This window comes from Arachis hypogaea, chromosome 4, assembly GCF_003086295.3.
Source record: "Arachis hypogaea cultivar Tifrunner chromosome 4, arahy.Tifrunner.gnm2.J5K5, whole genome shotgun sequence".
NCBI lineage: Eukaryota > Viridiplantae > Streptophyta > Magnoliopsida > Fabales > Fabaceae > Arachis > Arachis hypogaea.
This window is the reverse complement of record NC_092039.1, coordinates 237,469-260,300: the sequence shown is the minus strand read 5'-3', so window position 1 is coordinate 260,300 and position 22,832 is coordinate 237,469. Positions and strand designations below refer to the sequence as shown.

At 34.5% G+C, this 22,832-nt stretch overlaps 3 protein-coding genes and 1 long non-coding RNA gene across 5 annotated transcripts; all 4 read left to right on the top strand.

Moving 5' to 3' along the window:
- The first annotated feature begins 4,899 nt into the window (after nt 1-4,899).
- Nucleotides 4,900-8,617, top strand: LOC112795523 (uncharacterized membrane protein At1g16860). The gene is made up of 5 exons (XM_025837478.3): nt 4,900-5,048; nt 5,808-6,764; nt 7,023-7,178; nt 7,488-7,699; nt 8,023-8,617. The coding sequence occupies exons 2-5, from the start codon at nt 5,889-5,891 to the stop codon at nt 8,213-8,215; spliced, it is 1,437 nt and encodes a 478-aa protein (XP_025693263.1). The 5' UTR covers nt 4,900-5,048; nt 5,808-5,888; the 3' UTR covers nt 8,216-8,617.
- Nucleotides 8,618-8,963: 346 nt separating this feature from the next.
- Nucleotides 8,964-10,528, top strand: LOC112795522 (uncharacterized). The gene is made up of 2 exons (XR_011880546.1): nt 8,964-9,461; nt 9,942-10,528. It is a non-coding gene; the product is annotated as an uncharacterized lncRNA (long non-coding RNA).
- A 1,672-nt stretch (nt 10,529-12,200) lies between these two features.
- LOC112795520 (7-dehydrocholesterol reductase) lies at nt 12,201-16,839 on the top strand. Its single transcript, XM_025837471.2, has 13 exons — nt 12,201-12,462; nt 12,549-12,771; nt 12,849-12,904; nt 13,384-13,486; nt 13,573-13,638; nt 14,349-14,462; nt 14,933-15,059; nt 15,219-15,319; nt 15,423-15,548; nt 15,633-15,697; nt 16,050-16,131; nt 16,209-16,291; nt 16,634-16,839. The coding sequence occupies exons 1-13, from the start codon at nt 12,341-12,343 to the stop codon at nt 16,698-16,700; spliced, it is 1,335 nt and encodes a 444-aa protein (XP_025693256.1). The 5' UTR covers nt 12,201-12,340; the 3' UTR covers nt 16,701-16,839.
- Nucleotides 16,840-17,377: 538 nt separating this feature from the next.
- On the top strand, nt 17,378-19,546 carry LOC112795521 (uncharacterized). 2 transcript variants are annotated; one of them, XM_025837475.3, is made up of 3 exons: nt 17,378-18,336; nt 18,634-18,789; nt 19,113-19,546. In XM_025837475.3, exons 2-3 carry the CDS (start codon nt 18,636-18,638, stop codon nt 19,373-19,375), a joined length of 417 nt encoding a protein of 138 aa, XP_025693260.1. In that variant the 5' UTR covers nt 17,378-18,336; nt 18,634-18,635; the 3' UTR covers nt 19,376-19,546. The 2 variants fall into 2 exon arrangements, with proteins under 2 accessions (XP_025693260.1, XP_025693259.1); XM_025837474.3 differs by having other exon boundaries at nt 18,064-18,336; nt 18,630-18,789.
- The last annotated feature ends 3,286 nt before the right edge of the window (nt 19,547-22,832 follow it).

Genomic DNA, 22,832 nt, shown 5'->3' with positions numbered 1-22,832 from the left:
AAACTTTCGAGAAAGGATATAGACATTAGACAGCGTGCCTCACACTTTCATTATTTATAGTTTTATACCATGTCCATATGCAGATATGCAGCGGAATATATGTTAGTAATTATTGGTTGTTTTCTTCAAATTGGTAAATAGATTAAAATAAAATAAGCAATAACGTTTTTAGAGAAAAGGACAACCATTTGATTTGCAAATATTTAAGTTTTTAAAGATTTAAAATTATATTTAAGTCTCTAATTTTTTTAAAATCTAGACATATCAATCATTTATGTTCAAACTTAATTAATACGAATATACATGCGAGAGAGTTTTTAAAATTGGATAAATTAGACTTAAAAATTTAAAAAAATAAAAAATTTAAATGTGTGCAGATCAAAAAGTCAGAATTAATTTATTTATTTTTCATGTTTTTATTGGCAAGTGGACATAAATGAAATTGAAGCACACAATAGTATGACTACTCCGACAGTCAAAACAATGTACACATACAGCAATGATATGTCTTTAGAGATACGCAAACTTGCCTCTACTCATTCATTCATATACAAATTACACATACTACACATCTCATCCCCCTTATTTTCTTTCTTATGCCCATCAATAATTACATCAACCACTTACATACCCTGCTTCTCTTGTTGCATTGCAAGCAACTAGTATATTATTCTCTTGTTTATTTATTTGTTTATTTACATGGCTTGACCTGAGACTGAGCTAAGCCAATACAAGTAGATTGTATTTGTACATATGTATTATATTCACCAAAATTGACTATTTGCTCCCACGTGTAATGTCGTCCAGATCATATATACTTACATTACAGTTGGTATTGAATGAAGGAAATGGCAATAATATTATTCTTCTATATTTTAATATCACTAGAAGAATTGCTTCACTTCTCAGTTCTCACTATACTCAGAGGTGTTTCTCTCCGCAATCTCTCTCTTCTGGGTTTCGCCCCATTTAATTTATATTGTTTCCAAATTTTAAACCGTGTCTATCCGATCATATCAAATTATCAATATTAGTGTTTTTTTAATAAAATTCCTAATAAAATCTCGGAAAAATGGTTATTGTTTTTCTTTTTTCATATTTTTAATATTTACCCAATATTTCTTAAAACTAACATAAAAATTCTGAGAAAATAACATAACTTTTAAAAAAATGAATCAATAAAACGTTTCTTGGAAGATAACATAAAAACGATTAAGAAAAAAACAGGACTTAAAGTTTTAAAGAATTTAAGATTTAAGAAGTTTATAATTTAAGATTTAGGGTGGTCGATGGTAGCAAGCGTGATAGCTGATGGTGGTGGATGAAATTATAATGGTGGGAAGAAGGAAAGTTGTGAAAAAAAAAATAAAAAACAATTTTAAAAATAGTTATTAATGAATGATTTTTTTAATATTTTATTGGATTTTTTAGTAGGTAGCCTAATATTTATTAGCTAAATTATTGACCGAATGGTATTAGTTTTCTAACATTGATGTTTTATTTGTAATATTTTCTGTGAGGATTTATAAACTAAAGAGGCTTACATCTCTCTTTTTTTGTTTAAATTTTTTTAATAAAAAAAATTCCTCACCCGCAATCTTTAGTTTAATATAGAAAATATAAAACTTCAGTATTAAATCTAAATCCAATATATTTTAGTTAAGTAATCTTTTATGCAAAAGAAAAATCCTTATTTTGTAGCTGTATAAAAAGAAAAAAAACATATAAATATACATCATAAACGTACATCACATGAGTAATTAAAGGACTTGGAATAGCCAAAAATGCATATTGCTCTAGCAAATATGAAATAAATATGCGAAGTAAATCTATATATCAAAAAGAGAAAAGATGTCAAGTAAATCAAAGATGGAAGTGTACCCCATGCATATTGCATTATTGGAAGCACATTACGCTGGGAAAATTGATTTGTTTGTGGGTTAACCGGTTAACATCATCTCTTCATTTTTCCATTTAAAGTTGCCCTTTCGGTTATATGAGATGGAACTATGACAGGATTTACTTGCTATTTTAAAATCGTTAGCTACAACTACACTATTCCTTATTAATTATCTCTTTCTGTATTTTAACAAAGTAAAACATAAAAACTCTTTTTTTTTTCCTTCTAACCTTTTGAAAAAATTTGAATTAGGATACTCTTAATTAGAGAAAAACTCTAAACAATTCCTAACAATTATCTCGAAAGATAACGAGACCTTTATAAAAAAATATCAAATCCGACTCCTGAATTTTACTTTTATCTGTGAAAAAAAGTTAATGTTATTTTTTTTACATAGAGGCTAATCAGTCAAAAAAAAATCAGAAATCAAATTGGGTATTTCTTTTGTCAAGAATCTTATAATCCTTTTAAGATAATCGTCAAGAATCGAATTGGATATTCACTTTTCTAATTATAAAATCTCCCTTTTCGATTAAAAAAAAACTATTCCTAATTTGATAATTATTGTTACATATTTTGTAATCAAACTATCTCGTATCGTTTTAATAAAAAAACGTGACGAGTTCTACGAAAGTTTAGCGCATTTGTGACTAAATTTTAGTATAATCTGGTGCGTTAAACTCCTATATTTCAGAGAATTAAGTTAATTTGTATAGATTGACACAGAAGATTGTGCGTGCTATATTTCATTGTAAACATATTTCATTGTCTTCCTAGGGTTACCCATATAAAAATAGTTAGCGTTAAACTAATGGTTGTGATAGACGTAGAAGCTTCTGTTTTTGCTTCTGTTCAAAATCGTAGGCAAATTAAAACAATGCAAAGAAACTATGACTCTATGAGTATCATTTTAGCTGTTTGAAGCTAGTAAAACCAAAAAATAAAAATACGAGTTTTGAAGGATGAAATTATTGGTTGAGAATTGAGATGGTTATTATTTATTAATGTATGAAAAGAAAAAAAAGAAGTTGGTTGGTTGTGTCTTATGTTGTGTGTATGTGTTTGGTTGAGTAAATATTTTATTTAATAATAATGAAACATGGAAAGTAAATAAATAAATAAATAATAAAAGGAAATTATATTATGTTGCTTGGTTTGGTGGTTTTTGCGGGACGAGACAACCTACCAGTTGTTGCGGCTGTTTCAAGAGAGAGAGAGAGAGAGAGAGACTGTATTCACTCAACACTTTTAAGTTTTAACCTCCCTTCTGTTTTTGATATTTGATTTAATTTAATTAGTGAGCTGAGTTAAGTTGTGTTAGGATTTGGTTGAATTAGTCCCACATTGCTTAGGATAGCAAATGGAGTGGGTGGCCTAGGCTATAAATATGAGGCTAAGTTCTCCATTTGTTTTTGCACCAGTCAGAAACACTTTAAGCTTGTATCTGATTTTTCTTTTCCTCTGTACTCTTTGATTAGAGAGTGTTGTGAGGTGTAGTTAGATATTTGCTTTGAAAGAGTGTGGGTGTACTGGGGTGCCGGTGAGAGAAAGAAGTCTATGTGTTGTAACAATTTTCACATAGTGATATTCTCTGGTTGTCATTTGACAACGGCCGTGGTTTTTTCTCCGGTAATTGGAGTTTCCACGTTAAATTCTTGTGTTGTGATTGTGTCTATTTTATTTCTCTGTCAAAGGTGTTTTCTCAAGGGGGAATTGTGTCTTATTCCCAACAAGTGGTATCAGAGCTTCGGTTCGGTGGGATTTATTCTTAGTATGCTCTGTGGTTGCAGCCTAGTCTGACCTTCCACATCAGAAAAGAATTTTGTCCTGTGGCTTGAGGTTGATCTTTGGTTGCTGTTGTTGTTGCTGGAAGGCAGTGTGACTCTGTGAGAGTGCAATTTGGAAAAGGTTCTGGCTAAGGAAAGACTTGGTATTTAAGTGTGTCCATTGTGACCCACCTCTCTTTCCTGGGGACCCTTCCTAGTGCACGGTCTACAGTTGAGTTATAATATTCCAGTATACGGTTGCAACAATGTCAGGATATTCAAGTGCTGTGAAGCTTGAAATAGAGAAATTTGATGGAAGAATCAATTTTGGCTTGTGGCAAGTACAAGTCAATGATGTGTTGATACAATCAGGTTTGCACAAGGCGTTGAAGGAGAAGATCTCTGGTTGCTCTCTCTATGAGAGAAGATGATGTTCTCTAGAAGACAAGAAGTATCCTCATGGTATTACCGCACTGCCATGGATAAGGATGAGTTGTGGCAATCAGGTCCACAATTGCACACGGGCATTGGTTGGCGTTGAGATGCAAGGTGTGTGGCGGAGTTAGGTCGATGGCTGAAGAACTTCCAGGAAAAGCCAATTTGGAAGTTGCACCATGAATTTTCAGCAAGGTTTCGATCTGTACCAAGGCGAAATTCTTGGAGTGGTCTAATTCCAAGTGAGTATACTTTCATGGTGGAGTATGATAGTTCTCTGAACTATGATTGTCGGTATAGACAATGGCAGCAAAGAATTGTCGGTGTTGACAATGGAAGCTGAAGATGTGTGACTATTTCAATCAAGGTGGAGATTGTTAGGATTTGGTTGAATTAGTCCCACATTGCTTAGGATAGCAAATGGAGTGGGTGGCCTAGGCTATAAATATGAGGCTAAGTTCTCCATTTGTTTTTGCACCAGTCAGAAACACTTTAAGCTTGTATCTGATTTTTCTTTTCCTCTGTACTCTTTGATTAGAGAGTGTTGTGAGGTGTAGTTAGATATTTGCTTTGAAAGAGTGTGGGTGTACTGGGGTGCCGGTGAGAGAAAGAAGTCTATGTGTTGTAACAATTTTCACATAGTGATATTCTCTGGTTGTCATTTGACAACGGCCGTGGTTTTTTCTCCGGTAATTGGAGTTTCCACGTTAAATTCTTGTGTTGTGATTGTGTCTATTTTATTTCTCTGTCAAAGGTGTTTTCTCAAGGGGGAATTGTGTCTTATTCCCAACAAGTTGTTGGTTTGCCATTGCCAATGCCTGCTGCTTAGAGAGAGAAACACACAGAGAGATAGAGAGAGAGAAAGAGAGAGAGATATGGCGACTTCAGTGAAGAAGATGGGATCTCATCTTCGCTGATTCTTGTTCTTGTGCAATCTTACTCTTTAGGTAAGCCAGCTGCTACAAATCGTATAGATCTTATTCGAATGAGGCTTATCCATTTCGCCATTCCTTCCCAGATCCAGAGATCCACATTCCTCTTTTCTTCAGATCCACTAACATTACTCTTTAATTCTCTTCAAATATTTTCTTTTTTCTATTCAACTCCTCGCTTCTCCAATATTTTATTTAAGCCATCATTTTTTAGTTTTTTTTTTTTTTTGTTTCCTTTGCATATAGATTGCTTTGAATTGAAATATTTTAATTTGAGCTGATGAACAAGTTTCTACATTCGTTTTTCCTTATTTATTTGGACGGATTAGACAGAACCTAGAAGTGAGCTTCGATGAGTGGATTTTATTTGATTGCTCATATATATAGAGTTATCGCGTGTTCTATTGTGTAGGTTTAACTCCTGGGATTCAAGCAAACGACTTCAATCTTGTTTTTCCTGTTTCCTTGACTCATTTTGTCTTCAGTAATTCTTCTTAGTAATCGTTTTAGCAAACTCTATTACATCGAAATTAAATAACTTACGAAAATGGAACTAATACGGCCAACTTGTACCAGTATACCCAGCATTGTGATTCTATTGCCTTTTATTCCGAGTTTTAATTCTGGTTTCTGAAACTGAATATGACAATTATCATTTTGGGAAAAAATATGGCTTATTTCAAAGGTTTTGGGAACACATGAAGAATAATAGGATACTTTGAAGTCTGGAATTATTGCTAAGGATCGCTTTTGATTGTCTTGACTGTTTTGCAGTATTACTTTAAACATCCTATCAGCATAACGCTTCGGTTCTTTAGATAGTTGCCTCTTTTGGGCTGCTTTTAAGAGAGATCGATGGGTTCCAGATTCCCATCTCATCAGCTCAGCAACGGCTTATATGTATCGGGCCGGCCTGAGCAGCCGAAAGAAAGGACTCCAACGATGAGCTCAGTTGCCATGCCTTATACTGGTGGTGACATCAAGAAGTCCGGAGAATTGGGGAAAATGTTTGATATCCCCATGGATGGTTCTAAATCTCGAAAATCCGGTCCGCTGAATAGTGCTCCTTCAAGAACTGGATCATTTGGAGGTGCCGCTTCACATTCTGGACCTATCATGCAAAATGCAGCAGCTCGTTCTGCTTATGTTACATCGGGCAACTTGTCTGCTGGAGGCATGTCTGCTTCAGCATCAATGAAGAAGACCAATTCTGGTCCACTGAACAAACATGGGGAACCGGTTAAGAAGTCATCTGGCCCTCAATCTGGTGGAGTTACACGCCAAAACTCTGGTCCAATTCCACCGGTTCTTCCTACAACTGGTCTAATTACATCTGGTCCACTGAATTCATCTGGGGCTCCAAGGAAGGTGTCTGGTCCATTAGAGTCTACAGGATCTATGAAGTCACATACTTCCTCTATAGCTCACAATCCAGCTGTGACCACTCTCAGCCTTGATGATGAGTATTCTTTCAGGAGGAACTTCCCCAAGCCGATATTGTGGTCTGTGATTCTGATTTTTGTCATGGGATTCATAGCCGGAGGTTTCATTCTTGGAGCTGTTCACAATGCCATTCTCCTCATTGTTGTAGTTGTTCTTTTTGCTGCTGTCGCTGCATTGTTTACTTGGAACAGTTGTTGCGGGAGGAAAGCCATTGTTGGTTTCATTTCTCGCTATCCAGATGCAGAGCTTAGAACTGCCAAGAATGGGCAATTTGTGAAGGTCTCCGGGGTATGTATTACAGTATTTAAATATGCATATATAATACAATTAATGCAGCATATATATAGACTCGAGAAAACAGGCACGCATACACACACACATTAAGTGCATGTTCTATTATCCATTTCTTCATTCCCCCATTGGGGTTGCCTGATAAGTGATATACATGTAAAGAATATCGAGAAATCTATCTTTCCGGTTCTTGTTTATGTTGTTAAATGTGCATAACTGACGGAATAGACCAATGATATATTGAGCCTTTTGAAGGTGGTTACGTGCGGTAATGTGCCACTGGAGTCTTCTTTCCAAAAAGTTCCCAGATGTGTATATACATCTACAAGTTTATATGAATATCGAGGATGGGATTCAAAAGCAGCTAATCCAAAACATCGCCGTTTTACATGGGGACTCAGATCGGCAGAGGTAATTGTCTTTATTTTGGTGTGTGTAACATTTTCTTCAGATTGCTAAATTCTAAGTTTGATAACTATTGAGGACTTATTGATGTGCATTGGCCATGGAAGTGAATTAGATACTATGCTTTCTGACAGAAAATACTTTGCCTGTGAACAGTTTTATAATGTCTTCATGTTTCCTTATAATCTTCAGTGAAGATCTTTGGTTCATTATACAGATTAAATGGTTATTTCTTTTCAACTTTTTTTCCCATCTAATTTTCGATGATTGTGATAAAGCCATTAATATTATTACCTTGCCTTTTATTCAATGCAGAGGCATGTGGTGGACTTTTACATATCTGATTTCCAATCTGGATTGAGAGCTTTGGTTAAAACAGGCTATGGTGCTAGGGTGACGCCTTATGTCGATGATTCTATTGTAATTGATGTCAATCCAGCCAATAAAGACATGTCCCCTGAGTTTCTTCGATGGTTAGGGGAGAGAAAGCTTTCTAGTGATGATCGTATAATGCAGTTAAAAGAAGGGTAATGTACTTTATCTTATTGAAGAGTTGAAATTTTCCGGGTAAAATTGGTGTAAAATGAAACACTTAATCCTGCTGCATTTGTTGTTGAGAATGGAAGCTAGGCATTCTTTTTTCTAGTGATACCATTAATTGTTGCTAGTAATGCCGTGAGTTGGCCAATAATCATCTGGTTTTGAAAATACCATTCATGTTAAGCATTATATGCTCATGATAATAATCATTGTATGGCAGCAAAACGCATTAAGATGTTGAAGCTGAGATATCCCGAGATGGGGATGGATTTTCATTTTCTGATGAAACTGTCATTGATCTTTTTTACAGGTACATCAAAGAAGGTAGCACAGTTAGTGTAATGGGCGTAGTTCAAAGAAACGACAATGTGCTTATGATTGTGCCACCGCCTGAGCCTTTGACGACCGGGTGCCAATGGGCGAAATGTATATTTCCGGCAAGCCTTGAGGGTATTGTTTTGAGATGTGAAGATACCTCCAAGATTGATGTTATTCCAGTGTAGTTATGTCTATCTTATCCTCTCCAGTAACCTTATAGGTATTCTTCTCTAAAGAAAACATTTCTTCCCATGTCAGGAAATTGAAGGTGGTGGTGGTGATTGATGTTGTTTGTATTTTTGTAAGCAGTGTTGTTGGTTAAGTGTGATGATCTTTTACCCCTTTTGATCCACCCGCAAAACTTTTCTTTAGTTTGCTGTATAGCTAATGGAAAATTCTTATTCGTTTATTTTTCCTTAAGGGATTCTATACCCTTTTAATGGATGTTGCTTTATATAGTGAGAGGTTGTATTCAGATGGACTTTGCTGTCTTAAACATTGAAGGCTCTATTTGTCAAGTAGGTAGGTGATGAACTGAATGATGAAAGAATGAGTATAACCAACCGGCTTTATTTTCCGCCACCCAATGCTAGCTATTCTTTGTATTTTGCAATTTTGTTTTTGTTCTTTTTCCAAAGGAGTTTGTCAGGACAGATGTCAGAGAAGTCATTGTCTCATTGAAAAAAAATCTATGGTTTTGCTATCTATTCTTTGTATTTTTCTTTTCAAATGAATTTGTTAGAATGAAGTCGCCGAAAATGGGATGTATATTCTATGGTAAATTTTATCATCCTTTTTAAAATAATATGTAATTTATTTATATGACATTTTATTAAATTATTATTCCATTAAAAATTAACACATCATAGATAATAAATTATATATTATTTTAGAAAAAATCTGATAAAATTTAATATATATATCTAATGGACCTTGCTGGGCGTATAATGAAGTGTACACTATTAATATAAAGAAGAGTGAAACGTGTTGGTGCATAGAAGCGTCAACAACGCGGAAAAGCCACGTTTGGGCACCGAACGGCGTCGTGTTGGTGCAAATCACAAACGTGTCAAGGAAAGGAAGTAAGTACGTGAAGCACTTACTTTCTGTTTTACTAGATTTAAATGGCAATGGCCTTTAATTTCTGTTTGCAGCGAATTGGATCACTATGGATATTAAAATTAAAGTGCGACGGGGCAGTGGTTTTGCTGCTTTCTTAGTGTGCATGTTGGTATTTTTGTGCTCTACTTGTTTCGCCAATAACGAAGAGCATAATAAGAAGCAAAAACAATGTTTGTGGAAGTGGCAGAGTCCTAGAGACGCCTACAATATCTATTCTGAACTCTTCACTACAAGAGTTACCCAGTATTGGGGCTTCTTCAAGGCCCTTGCTAATGATGCATATACGCGTTTATTTCCTCCCAACATTGAGTAAGTAACATTTTCTTATTAGCATGCTTGTTTCCTCATTTATTTCAAAGTATCAGCCACATATTTTATTTTAACAAAGGTTAGGATGGGATATTGTATAGCTAGTTCTCTTCACATTAGATTATCAATCAACTAGCTACACTAGGCGCCTAGAGGAGAAATAAAATAAAAGAAAGTCTAACGGTATTTTTATTAAAATTTATTCACCACTTAATAAAAAAAAATGAAAAATTTTATATTATTAAATTTAATTTTATATTATTAAAAATATTAATAATAACTAATTGATAATAGGTAATTATAAAACCTGTTGGTGTTTTAACATTTTTTTCTTAAAATAATATTATTTTGTAACATGTGCTGCATGTTTCTTTGTTGCTCTCATGTATGCGTAATTATTAAGAATATTTATTGTGGACTAATGATGTGATGTATGGAAAGTGATGATGATGATGAATTGATGACAACAAAAAAATGCAGTTTTAGAAGCGGAGGAGGAGTGGGAGATAAGGAGGGAGAGGGAGCAGGGGAGAAGGTGAAAGAAGCGGTGGCAAAGAGCTTAGGAAGCAGCAAAGACACAGTGGAAGATGCTGCCAAGTCAGCTGCAGAAAAGGTCAAGAGTACCTTCTCCGCTGATGATCAAAATCATAAAAGGAACGAGCTCTGATTCTTCTTCGACGAAAATTATTCATGCACAATATTAATGTAATGGCGGTGTGCTGGAAGATTCTTTTTGGAAACATAAAAAAGAAAACCGGCTCCTCGTTAGTCACTAGCGATCATGGAATGGAGGCAAAGCACAAATAATAGTCAAACAGAATATTAGAAATAGCTCCATCTTCACGTCTATTTTTGTCATTTCACTTTCACGTCCATCCCAGATAAGTGTGTATTAAGTGTATTGAGCTGTGGTCTCGTGGACCACTGAACCCTCTCACACGTGATTTGTAGTTTCACCCCCTCTTTTTCTGTGGCCAAAGATGTGATCTGTAGATATTAATATAAGGGGCACTCTACTATACATATTGAATGGTATAGAGAGAGAAAATAAATTCCTTTTATAATTATTTTTGATTATTTTATTATTATTTAAAGTGTAGGTCTCATCTTTTTCAATTTCTCTTTCATCCCATAAAAAGAAAAATCTGTAAACTTACATCTTTACCATATAATTTACCTTAATATAATATTATAAATAAAAATATTAGTTGTAAATTAAAATTAACTATTAAAATTAATTAATAATATTTAGATTTAGATTAATTGATGTGAATTAATTTAGTTTTAATGTGTATTTATATTTTAATATAATTTTTTTATATTTTAAAGATATATGTTAAGTATATTATAAAAATGTTTTATATTATTTATTATTTTTATGTATTAAAAATATAAAAAATTATTTTTTTAATAGATAATTTTAAAATATTTGTTATGATATGTTTAGTTTATGTTTTCAGAGTATATGATAGTAAAATTTTTTAATAATTAATTTTTGGGTATATGTAACATAGCCGTATTATAAAATATATAGTTCAGATTTGGGTACTTGGGGGTTCTCAAAGCCAAAGGATCTTCTCTAAACCTCTCCTCCAATTTCTTTTATATTTCCCGTTAACAAATTTTGTTTTCTCAATCACTAGGTGATTAACATTTTTTATATTTAAATAAATATTAGTTAATTTAAGGGCACCCTTAATTTAAAGTATAAAATATGAAATAATATAAATGCTTATGTCATTTTTTTGGTTTTATATTTTATCACGTGAAAGTAACCATCTTGTATTCAATATATAATATGAAATATATAGAATATAGACTCAAATTAGTAAGGTGTATAGTTATTTTAAACTGTTAGCAAATGAAATTTAAAGATTTGAATAATCATTAAAAGGTAAACACAAGAATATGAGAAATTTGGTTGCACTATTGATAGATTTGAATGATCAAAATTGACATTTTTACATAAAATAATATTTGTATATAAATATATATTATTTAATTTATTTTTAATATATATTTTATATAAATAATTGATTGATTTTTCGTCAATAAAATGGATTTAATCAATAAAATGTATTAGAAATTAAATTTTATATTTTTTATGAAAGCGTTTTGAATTAATAATTTGAATATTTACTTAATATTTTAGTTGATATGCTAGGTAAACTGAAATAAAATAAAAGAGTATTTATCTATTTTAGTCTTAAAAAAAATTTGGATTGAACATTTTAATCTCTAATTAAAATTAATTATTTGATTAATTTTTAATAATTAATTTTGTTTATCACTTAAATTCTTTATTCTATCAATTTTAATTGAGGATAAAATGGTTTCTGGTAACTTTAATAGGGGCAAAATAGTCCTTGATTTCTTCTGTTCAAAAACAATATTATTTTTTCTAATTTTTATCATAGTTCGCATAACTCTAGCATTAACAGTGTAACAATATAATTTCAAACTATACAATATACACTCTATAATTTTAATATTCAAAAGAATAAAATTCTTCAATTTATTCTCAATCAATTCATACTAAAAATTAATGACTATATTTTTCAATTACTTGTCCTCTTCAATAGGTTTTATAAATCTAGACAACAACTCTAATTTGTTAAGACTCAATTTATTAAGATCTGAATAATTAATTTTAATTAAAGACTAAAGACTAAAGTGTTTAATCTAAAAATTTTTAAAATCAAAATAGATAAATACACTAAAATAAAATAGTAATTAAGAGTGTTAAATAAGGAGTAAGAGTAGAAAGGTGTAGTTATTGGGTGGTGGGCTGGGAAGGAAGGTCATCCCGGACTGAGTCGTGGTCTTCACTTTCCTTTCCACAAAGTTACAAACTCCTCAGCAGTCACCACTTCTCCAAGATGGCGGAGCAGTCGAAGACGAAGACGAAGACGAAGACCATGGAGACCGTACACTCACCTCTGCTCACCTATTTCTCCATGATCTCCCTTCTCACACTCTGTCCTCCCTTCGTCATTCTCCTGTGAGCTATTATTCATTGCGCTCGCTCTTTCTCTTTCGCTCTTTCCGCATCTCATCTCAGATTCGATCTACTTACTCACGATGCAGATGGTACACAATGACTCATGCCGATGGATCCATTTTACAGGCTTTTTCTTATCTCAAACACCATGGTCTCCAAGGCTTCATAAGTATATGGCCTAAACCCTCTGCCACCGCATGCAAAATCATTGCCGTCTATGCCGCCTTCGAGGCCGCCCTGCAGCTTCTTCTCCCCGGCAAGTCCGTTCAGGGCCCAATTTCTCCAGCTGGCAACCGACCTCTCTACAAGGTTACCACCATTATCATAACATAACATGCCTCTCATTATTACGTCACCTGATTTCGCCTTCCTTGCTCATTCTACAGGCCAATGGCGTCGCCGCATATCTAGTCACATTGCTTACTTATCTTGCCCTCTGGTGGTGAGCCTTTCTTCTTCATCCACTTGCTGCCTCATTTAAGATCCACAACTTGGAATTCGTTTCCTTCTTTAATTACTTCTTCGCTCAGAATGACTATCCTTTCTTTGCATCTCCATGATATACCGTTTCTGCTTATTTAACTTGATGCTATAGAGCCTTGATTCTTTATGTTTGTATCCATTCTGTGCAAGGCTTTGGAACGTTGCAAACTTCTTTTAGTTTTATTGTTCAATTGAGAGGACAGAAATTATCAAGATATGAGCTCACATCACATAGAAATTTAGTTCTATGGGATATGTCAAACGGATGTACGTTTTCGTGTTATTTAGGGTCATAAATACTATAAGCTCATGAGTTGAAGTTACTAAGTGTTCTATAAGAAAATTGTCTATAACTCTTTTCCTGCGAAGCAAGATGTTTTGCTTTTTATGCTTTTTCCGGGGACAATTGACAGTTAATTTTTTGCATTTAATTTTCAGGTTTGGGATATTCAACCCAACAATTGTTTACGATCATTTGGGAGAGATATATTCAGCACTCATCTTTGGGAGCTTTGTCTTTTGTATTTTCTTATACATAAAAGTGAGACTGAATAGCTGAAAAATGTTATTTGTTTAATAAAAAGTTCATTACATAGAAATTTCTGACTTAATTGTTATATTGGCCAGGGTCATTTGGCACCATCATCTACTGATTCTGGCTCATCAGGGAACATAATCATTGATTTTTACTGGGTAAGTTAGTCTCTGCTTTGATTTTGAATTAAGAGTTTAAAAAAGATTAACTTATTAGATATCTACCTTTTGCGTTGAAATGCAAGGGCTGCAGAAAGAGAAAGTGAATGTGGGGGAAAAAATTATATGTAAAGATAAATAAAAAACAAAAGTGAGTAGCATGAGAGGTGGCCTTACTCCTTATTCTGTTCTTTGTCACTTGGTTTCATGTTGCCTTCTGAGGGTCAGGTGCAAAGAATCAATGTTAAAGATTACTTGCTGTATTATTCTTATTGAATAAGACATTAGCTGTCGATATAAAAGACTTGAAATTATTAGAGTGTGTTTGCTTTGCGTTTTCATTTTCTGTTTTCATTTTTAGTGTTATCAGTTTTTAGGATTTTGTGAAGTAAAAAGTGAAAACAGGATTTTGTTGTTTCCTTTGTTTTTTCTTTTTCCTTTATGAAAGACTGGAAACAGAAAATATTGAAAATAAAACAGAAAATGAAAAAGCAAACCAAATGTCCCTTTATTTTTTTTCCCCCTCTAGCTTCAAAAAAGTTGCATCTTTAATGGTACAATGAGAATGGACTTTCCACTTTCATGGTTTCACAACATAAGAAGAAACCACTTTGGATTTAATGCTTCTATGTGAAAAATACCTCAAGACATGGATTTTAATTTCACAGTTTATAAAATAATGCTAATCTAATATCATGCAATTGTGGCAGGGTATGGAGCTCTATCCGCGCATTGGAGAACATTTTGACATAAAAGTTTTCACAAACTGCAGATTTGGAATGATGTCATGGGCTGTGCTTGCATTGACCTATTGCATAAAGCAGGTTGCGTCTCATATTTCAATCATATGAATAAAGCCAACTAAACCAATGAGTGCTTGCTAATATCAGCTGCAAGTTTAACTGTCCAAAATTTAGTTGACATACACAGGAGTGATCCTTTGGATTATGTATTTATTTCTAGCTGTTAATACGTCATCATAGCAGCAGCTCGAGTTGAGCCTGGGGGTGTTGGAAGTTAGCTGATTTATAAAAAGCTATGATGAAGCTTTTGGATTGCTTTGTCTTGTAATAGGATTTAATTTATGATATGGATTTGAATAAATTTTATCTTTATTTGGTAAAACTTGGTTGCCATGGACCCAACTGTTACTGACTTATCAGGAGCATGAGTGGGATATGATGGGATCATGTACTCAATAAATCTGAAACAACTGATTGATAATTTCATCTTGTGATATTTCCTTCGTTGGATAATTTTCTAATTTTTTTGTATTTATTTCATGTGTAACTAGTATGAGGAAAATGGGAAAGTAGCTGACTCAATGCTTGTAAATACTACATTAATGCTGGTTTATGTTACCAAGTTTTTCTGGTGGGAAGCTGGATACTGGAACACAATGGATATTGCTCATGATCGAGGTTAACATAAACTCTAATCTTGTTTTTGTTAGACATCCTCCTTGTTTCACTTTGTTCTACCATAATGGTCTTTTGAAATCTTATTATTGCTAAATTTCTTGTATCCATTGTATTTAAACTTATTGTCTCACTAAATCTTATAACACTTAAATCTGCCAGCTGGATTTTATATTTGTTGGGGATGCTTAGTTTGGGTTCCATCTGTCTATACATCTCCCGGAATGTATCTTGTCAACCATCCGGTAACTCTTGGCACGCAGGTATTATCCTCATCCTGTATCTTTCTGAGTTTCGTTATTCTTATATTTAATTTTCCTCTCGTTTTCCTCTTTGTTTCTGAAAATTTCTCTCCTTATCTTCCAGCTAGCACTGTTTATTTTAGTGGCCGGCATTCTTTGCATATACATCAACTATGATTGTGACAGGCAAAGGCAAGAATTTCGTAGGACAAACGGAAAATGCTTGGTCTGGGGAAGAGCTCCATCAAAGGTGTAATAGATAATTTTCATGTATCTTGTAATTTTCAGTTGCCAGTAGACTTTCATAATCTGGTCATAATGACTGTTTTTGCAGATAGAAGCCACATATACTACTTCCACCGGGGAAACTAAAAGAAGCCTTCTTTTAACATCTGGATGGTAAGTTTTAACTTAAAATTATGTAAACACAATTGTGATAATGATCGCGGGAGTAACAAGGTATTGGAGAGCTGAAACTTTACTTTACCGCCATTATTGAGTGGTTTATGTTCATCATTTTGTTGTTACCATTGGGGTCCCAGACAGTTGATATAAAATATATTATCATCCCACAAGATGATTACATTAATAGTTTTGCTTTCTTCCAGATACGAATGTTGTTATTTTTCATTTTAATCTTATGGTAGGACTTGTTTCTGATATTTGGCATGTGCCACATCATTAATTTCTTCGAGTACATGTCTTCTATCCTTAAATTAAAACAATACACCTTTTTTTGTGGAACCTGCAGGTGGGGATTAGCTCGTCATTTTCATTATGTCCCGGAAATACTATCTGCTTTCTTCTGGACAGTGCCGGCTCTATTCCATCATGTAAGGGTGTCTTATTTCCTATACATGTTAAAAATTGGAAGATTGTTGAACTTAGCTTCTTTTTCTGTTCCATGCAGTTTCTGCCCTACTTCTATGTGATATTTCTTACCATCCTTCTCTTTGACCGAGCAAAAAGGGATGATGATCGATGCAGATCCAAGTAAGCATTAAGATCTATTTGTTAGTGTTGTCTCTAAATTTTTCTTTTACCCACACACGCATACCTTATTTACTTCATATGTCCCCTTAATCATCATCTAAATTGGGGATGCTTCTGAAGAATGAACATAAATTGAGAAAAGCAAATAGATTTGAGAACATCTAATGTTTACGTGTTGGGATAAAAAATAACTGCATCATAACTAGAAAGAAACTTTTATTTTTATTTATTTATTTATTTTATGTTAACAAAAGCATGGCTGGAGGAAACTTTCACTACCAAAGATTTAGGAAAAATCTGTAAATCTGGGTGTAACGTTGATGAATTTCATGTTGTGCGCAGGTATGGCAAGTACTGGAAACTATATTGCGACAAGGTCCCATACAGAATCATTCCTGGCGTGTACTGAAGTATGGTTATGAATCAAGTGTGGAACCTTTTGCGGTTTTGCCCTTGGATGAGATGATGTTGGTTGTCTTGTTATGAAAAGTTTAGGACTTGGAACTAATCAAGTAATTATTATTATTGAAGCAGATTTTGTAGGCAAACGGTGTGACTTTTTTTAGCCTTTAGCTGCGTCTTTCATATATACCAATGACCAATCTACTCTTTCGTGTTGCTTATAACTTTCCCCCATAAATCGATCGGTTTTAGCAGGAGTGTACAATGGGCTAAACTTTTGGTCCATGAATAAAATGAACATCACCTACACTATCCAGAATAACCATCCGAATATCAGGGATAATCAACATCTCATCCTAAAAATTAAAGGTAATTTTGGACTTCACCAATGATCAAATCCTTGACTTTTTGGATCTAGAATTCTAATACCATGTCATGAACTTACTCATCCCAAAAACGTAACTTGACAGGACAATGTAACACTAATGGTTATATTTCTAATACTTCCTAAATCTCTATTGTACACATTGTACGCTTAGACCATTGGCTTCCTATATTTTTCTTTTTTTTTAAACTAATAATCAGTTAAAGAGATAGTAGACGAATAAATATTGATTAAGAATTAACAAAATTTATTATTTTTTATCATTTAACTATTAATTTAATTTTTTTTATTTAATTTTTTAGTATAATGATCTAACAATATATTTTACTGATGGTCTTCTAGTATTATTTGACTTAAATTATGATGGTCTTCTAGCATTATTTGACTTAAATTACGGATGAAGATCTGAAAGAGATATTTCTTTTTAAATGTTAAGGAGCCAATTTCTTTAACCAAGAGATACTACATTCATTAATGTTTTTTGAAAGGTAATATTGTATTATAATTAACATAAGGATAGTTAAATAAATTTTTTTTTATTAAAAATAATGTAATGTCATTGTATCAAAAATGAATTTTAATAAAAAATATTTTTTGTTGACATGCATTAAATTGATTAGTATTTGGAGTTAATTTTCATCTATTATTATAAAATATCATATCAATAAAATTAACTAATTTTTAAATTTAATTGAATAATTATATAAAATATTTTTCAACAAAATGAAACTCTTAGAGTTTGTTTGGGTGAATTTTAAAAATTTTTTTTTTAGTTATCTATTTTTAAAAGATCTTATAAAAAAGTAAGTAATTTTATACTTAGGTATCTCATACAAAAAAATCTTTTTATTTATCAATTATGTTTGGATATAATAATATAAAAGTATTTTTTGTTTATTTATTATATGAAAAACATCCTTTTTTAGGAAAAAATTTTTTTTAAAAAAATATTTTTTTAATACTTTTATTTTTACTACCAAAAATTGACCAAATACACTAAAAAAAAGTTTTTTTCAATAAATTTTTTTTTATCGAAATAATCACATCCAATCCAGCCCTTAATATTTTTATTGAAATAATAAAATTTTAATTGATGCATTTTTAGCGTTAAAGTGTTATAAATATGATGAGAAGAGGAGAAGGGAATAGGAATTAGGAAAGCAGATTGGAAGATAATTGATTTGAGATTCGAGATTTGAGATTTGAGATTTGAGAGAGGCGTCGTCGGAGTTCCCCGCTCTGTTTGATTCCATTTAAGGTTTCTATCTAATTCTCTGATTTGGTTCAAGTCTCTCTCTCTCTCTCTCTCTCCCTCCCTCCCTCCCTCCCTCCCTCCTCTCTCTCTCTCTCTCTCTCTCGGGTCCTTTTCTTCTATGCTTGGATGGCTTGGCTTGCATTAAGCATTAAGCATTAAGCTACCGAATACGTAGATTAAATTATTTTCTGAAACTATAATTTTGATGATATGTCTGTTTCAATGGTGAATTAAATATGTTGAACTTGTTTCCAATGTCTGCCTGGTTATTAACAAGTTAGGGTTTTTTTTGTCAGACAGAGATGTCATCGTATGAAAATGTTGTTGGTGGAAAATTGAAGCTCAAGGGAAAGGCACTTGATGTGAAGGCTGGCGGAGTGAAGAAGAAGAAAAAGAAGAACAAAAGAGATCATGAGAATCAGATTTTGCAGACTACCGAAGATGATATTTCAGCAGGTATCTATCTGTCCTTTGTTTTCAGCTTCATCTTCATGTCATGCTTTACCTCTTATGTTCTACACTTTGTTACATGCAAGTTATGATGTATGGCACAATCATCCTCTTTGCTTAACTGAATTAACAACCTGATAATTGTATTTATTTGTTATGTGAGATGGTTATGGATATCAGAAACCTATATCATACTCTTCGTATTAGAAATTTGGCACCCATACATCTTTTCGGCAAGAGTACTTTTGATGCAGAATAAGAAGATGATTTGTTGAACTGCTCAAAGTTCCTTCTGGTTCTTATTTCTTGTTCTCCCATTCAATAAACAGGTGGGAGCACAGAGCAATCCTTGGGTACGGATGATCAAAATGCGAACGATGAGGGCAAACTGAGTGGGGAAGGGAAGGCTGCTCACTATGATGATCATCTGACACCAGCAGAGAAACGATACATAGAACAGAGGGAGCAACTTGATGTTCATAGGTTGGCCAAGATCGCCAACAAATCTCACCGCGATAGGATTCAGGATTTCAACCAATATCTTGCAAACATGAGCGAGCATTATGATATTCCTAAAGTTGGTCCCGGATAGTATGAAGGCCAACAACCCCTATTGTTTAGTATTGATACCATGTGTTGTGTGTGTACTATCATTACAGAACCATGTTTATCTCGCTTAAGCGGTATTTCAGATGATATACTTCGGTTTCTTGCCTTTTAATGGAGTAGTAATGATATTGCCTTCGATGAAATTCCCATTGAATATGCTGGCCTCATAGACCAAGCCAATTATATTGTTTTTTACTTGAATCGCAATTACGCCTGTTGGTAAATGTTACTGCCTTAAATGAGATTCCCGCATTTTTAACCCTTTTTTATGGGAGAAGAAGAGGAGTTGTCAAACAACAACAACAACAAAGCCTTGTCCCACTAAGTGGGGTCGGCTACATGAATCAAACGACGCCATTGTGCTCTGTCATGTATCATGTCTACAGAGAGACCGTTTACATGTAGATCTCGTTTGACCACCTCATGGATGGTCTTCTTAGGTCTTCCTCTGCCTTTCGCCCTTTGTCCATCTTCCATCTCATCCACTCTCCTGACTGGATGTTCTATCGGTTTTCTTCTCACATGTCCAAACCACCTGGGACGCGATTCAACCATCTTTTCCACAATAGGTACTACTCCAACTCTCTCCCTTATATCTTCATTCCTTATTTTATCCAATCGCGTATGACCACTCATCCATCTCAACATCTTCATCTCTGCCACACTCAGCTTATGTTCGTGCTCCCTTTTAGCCGCCCAACACTCCGTACCATACAGCATAGCCGGTCTTATAGCGGTGCGATAGAATTTACCTTTAAGTTTTAAAGGCACTTTTTTGTCGCATATAAAACCAGATGCACTCCGCCATTTTGACCAACCTGCTTGGATCCTATGATTTACATCATGTTCAATCTCTCCATTATCCTGTATGATGCACTCAAGATACTTAAAACTTTTAACTTTTCGTAGGGTGTTCTCTCCAATTTTCACTTCTATATTGGAGTTTTCCCTTCTCAGACTGAACTTACATTCCATATATTCCGTCTTGCTACGGCTTATGCGCAGACCATACACTTCTAGAGCTTCTCTCCATAACTCCAACTTCTTATTTAGGTCTTCCCTTGACTTTTCCATAAGGACGATATCATCGGCAAAAAGCATGCACAATGGCACAGGCTCTTGGATGTGCTCTGTGAGTACTTCTAAGACTAATGTGAAAAGGTATGGACTTAAGGATGATCCCTGGTGTAATCCTATACCAATAGGGAATTCCTCTGTCACACCACCTTGAGTCTTCACACTAGTTGTGGCCCCATCATACATGTCTTTAATTGCCCGAATATATGCGATCCTTACTCTCCTCTTTTCTAAAACCTTCCATAAGACCTCCCTTGGTACCCTATCATACGCTTTTTCCAAATCAATAAACACCATGTGTAGATCCCTTTTATTACTACGATACCTCTCCATCATCCTTCTTAATAGGTATATCGCTTCAGTGGTAGATCTGCCTGGCATAAATCCAAATTGGTTCTCTGTTACTTGTGTCTCTTTTCTCAACCTCCGTTCTATCACCCTTTCCCATAACTTCATAGTATGACTCATAAGCTTAATTCCTCTATAATTTTCGCAACTTTGTATATCCCCCTTATTCTTGTAGATAGGTACCAAGGTGCTCTTTCTCCACTCATCAGGCATCTTCTTTGACCTTAAAATCTCATTAAAAAGCTTGGTTAACCAGTTGATGCCTTTTCCTCCAAGACCCTTCCAAACCTCAATCGGGATATTATCAGGTCCTACTGCCCTGCCATTTTTCATCTGCTTTAGAGCCTCTTTTACCTCGAAGTCTCGAATCCTTCGATAGTAGTCAAAGTTTTGATCTTCTTCCCTTGTGCATAATCGACCAAGGCTCGGAAGAGTCTTCTGTCCCTCATTAAATAACTCGTAGAAGTAGCTCTTCCACCTTTCATTAATCTTCTCCTTTTGAGCCAACACCTCTCCATCCTTATCCTTTATGCACTTAACCTGATCCAAATCTCTCGTTCTTCTTTCCCGGCTCTTTGCAATTCTATATATACCTTTTTCTCCTTCTTTCGTGCCCAAAGACTGGTAGAGACCCTCATATGCTCTTGTTCTTACTTCACTTACAGCCACTTTTGTCTCTTTCTTAGCCGCCTTATATTTTTCCCAGTTATCTGCATTGCGGCATAAAGACCACTCTTTAAAGCATTCTCTTTTTATCTTTATCTTTTCTTGTATACTCGCATTCCACCATCAGGACTCCTTGTCTCTTGGTCCTATTCCTTTAGATTCACCAAAACTTTCTTTTGCTGTTCTTCTAATAACTTCTGCCATGTCCCTCCACATCTCTTCCGCGCTTCCATTCCCATCCCACTTTGCCTCTTTTTCTACCCGTCTTAGGAAGCTTCTTTGTTCCTCACCTTTCATCCGCCACCACCTCATCCTTGGGTTCTTCGTATGATGTCTTTTCCTCAACTTTTGCTCAACGCGAAAATCCATGACGAGCACCCTATGTTGCGTTGTCAAACTCTCTCCCGGGATAATTTTACAGTTAATGCAAAATTTCCGGTCGACTCTCCTCAACAAGAAGAAGTCGATTTGAGAGCTTGTCATGCCACTCTTATAGGTTATAAGATGTTCGTCTCTCTTTTTAAAACATGTATTTGCGATGAGAAGATCAAAAGTTGAGGAAAAGTCCAAAATAGTTTTACCCTCGGCATTGATCACCCCGAAACCATGGCCTCCGTGAATACTCCCATATCCAGTCACTTCTCTCCCAACATGGCCATTTAAATCTCCTCCTAAGAAAATCTTATCTCCCAAAGGTATGCCTTGAATCAAACTCTCTAGATCCTCCCAAAACCTTATCTTGTGTTGTTCGTCCAAACCCACTTGCGGTGCATAGGCGCTAATCACATGGAAAGCACCTCCCTCCACCACAAGTTTGATAGAGATGATCCGATCTCCCACCCTCTTGACATCAACTACGTCCTTCTTCCACTGCTTATCCACAATTATTCCAACTCCATTCCTATTCTTCACCTTTCCTGTATACCAAAGTTTGAAACCAGAAGAATCCAACTCCCTAGCCTTTGCACCAACCCATTTCGTTTCTTGTAGGCACATAATGTTAATCTTCCTCCTTGTCATGGTGTCCACCACCTCCATGGACTTTCCTGTTAGAGTGCCTATGTTTCATGTCCCAAATCTCAACCTTTTGTCGCTTCGACCTTTACCTTTTCCTTTGTGAACTAGCTTATTTACCCTCGTCCGTTCACGAAAACGCGAGAACCCTTGCTCATTTAACACTACATCCGGCACCGATGCAGCGGCTCTTGCTTTGACACCGTACTCGAGCCATACGGCGCGTTACTTCCGGGTAACGACCTAGCTTTAGCGCAATAATGTCTTTGATTCATGTCATGGGGGGTTCGGCTATATTTTTACGTTGGTTGCCGAAGACCTAACACAACCCTCCT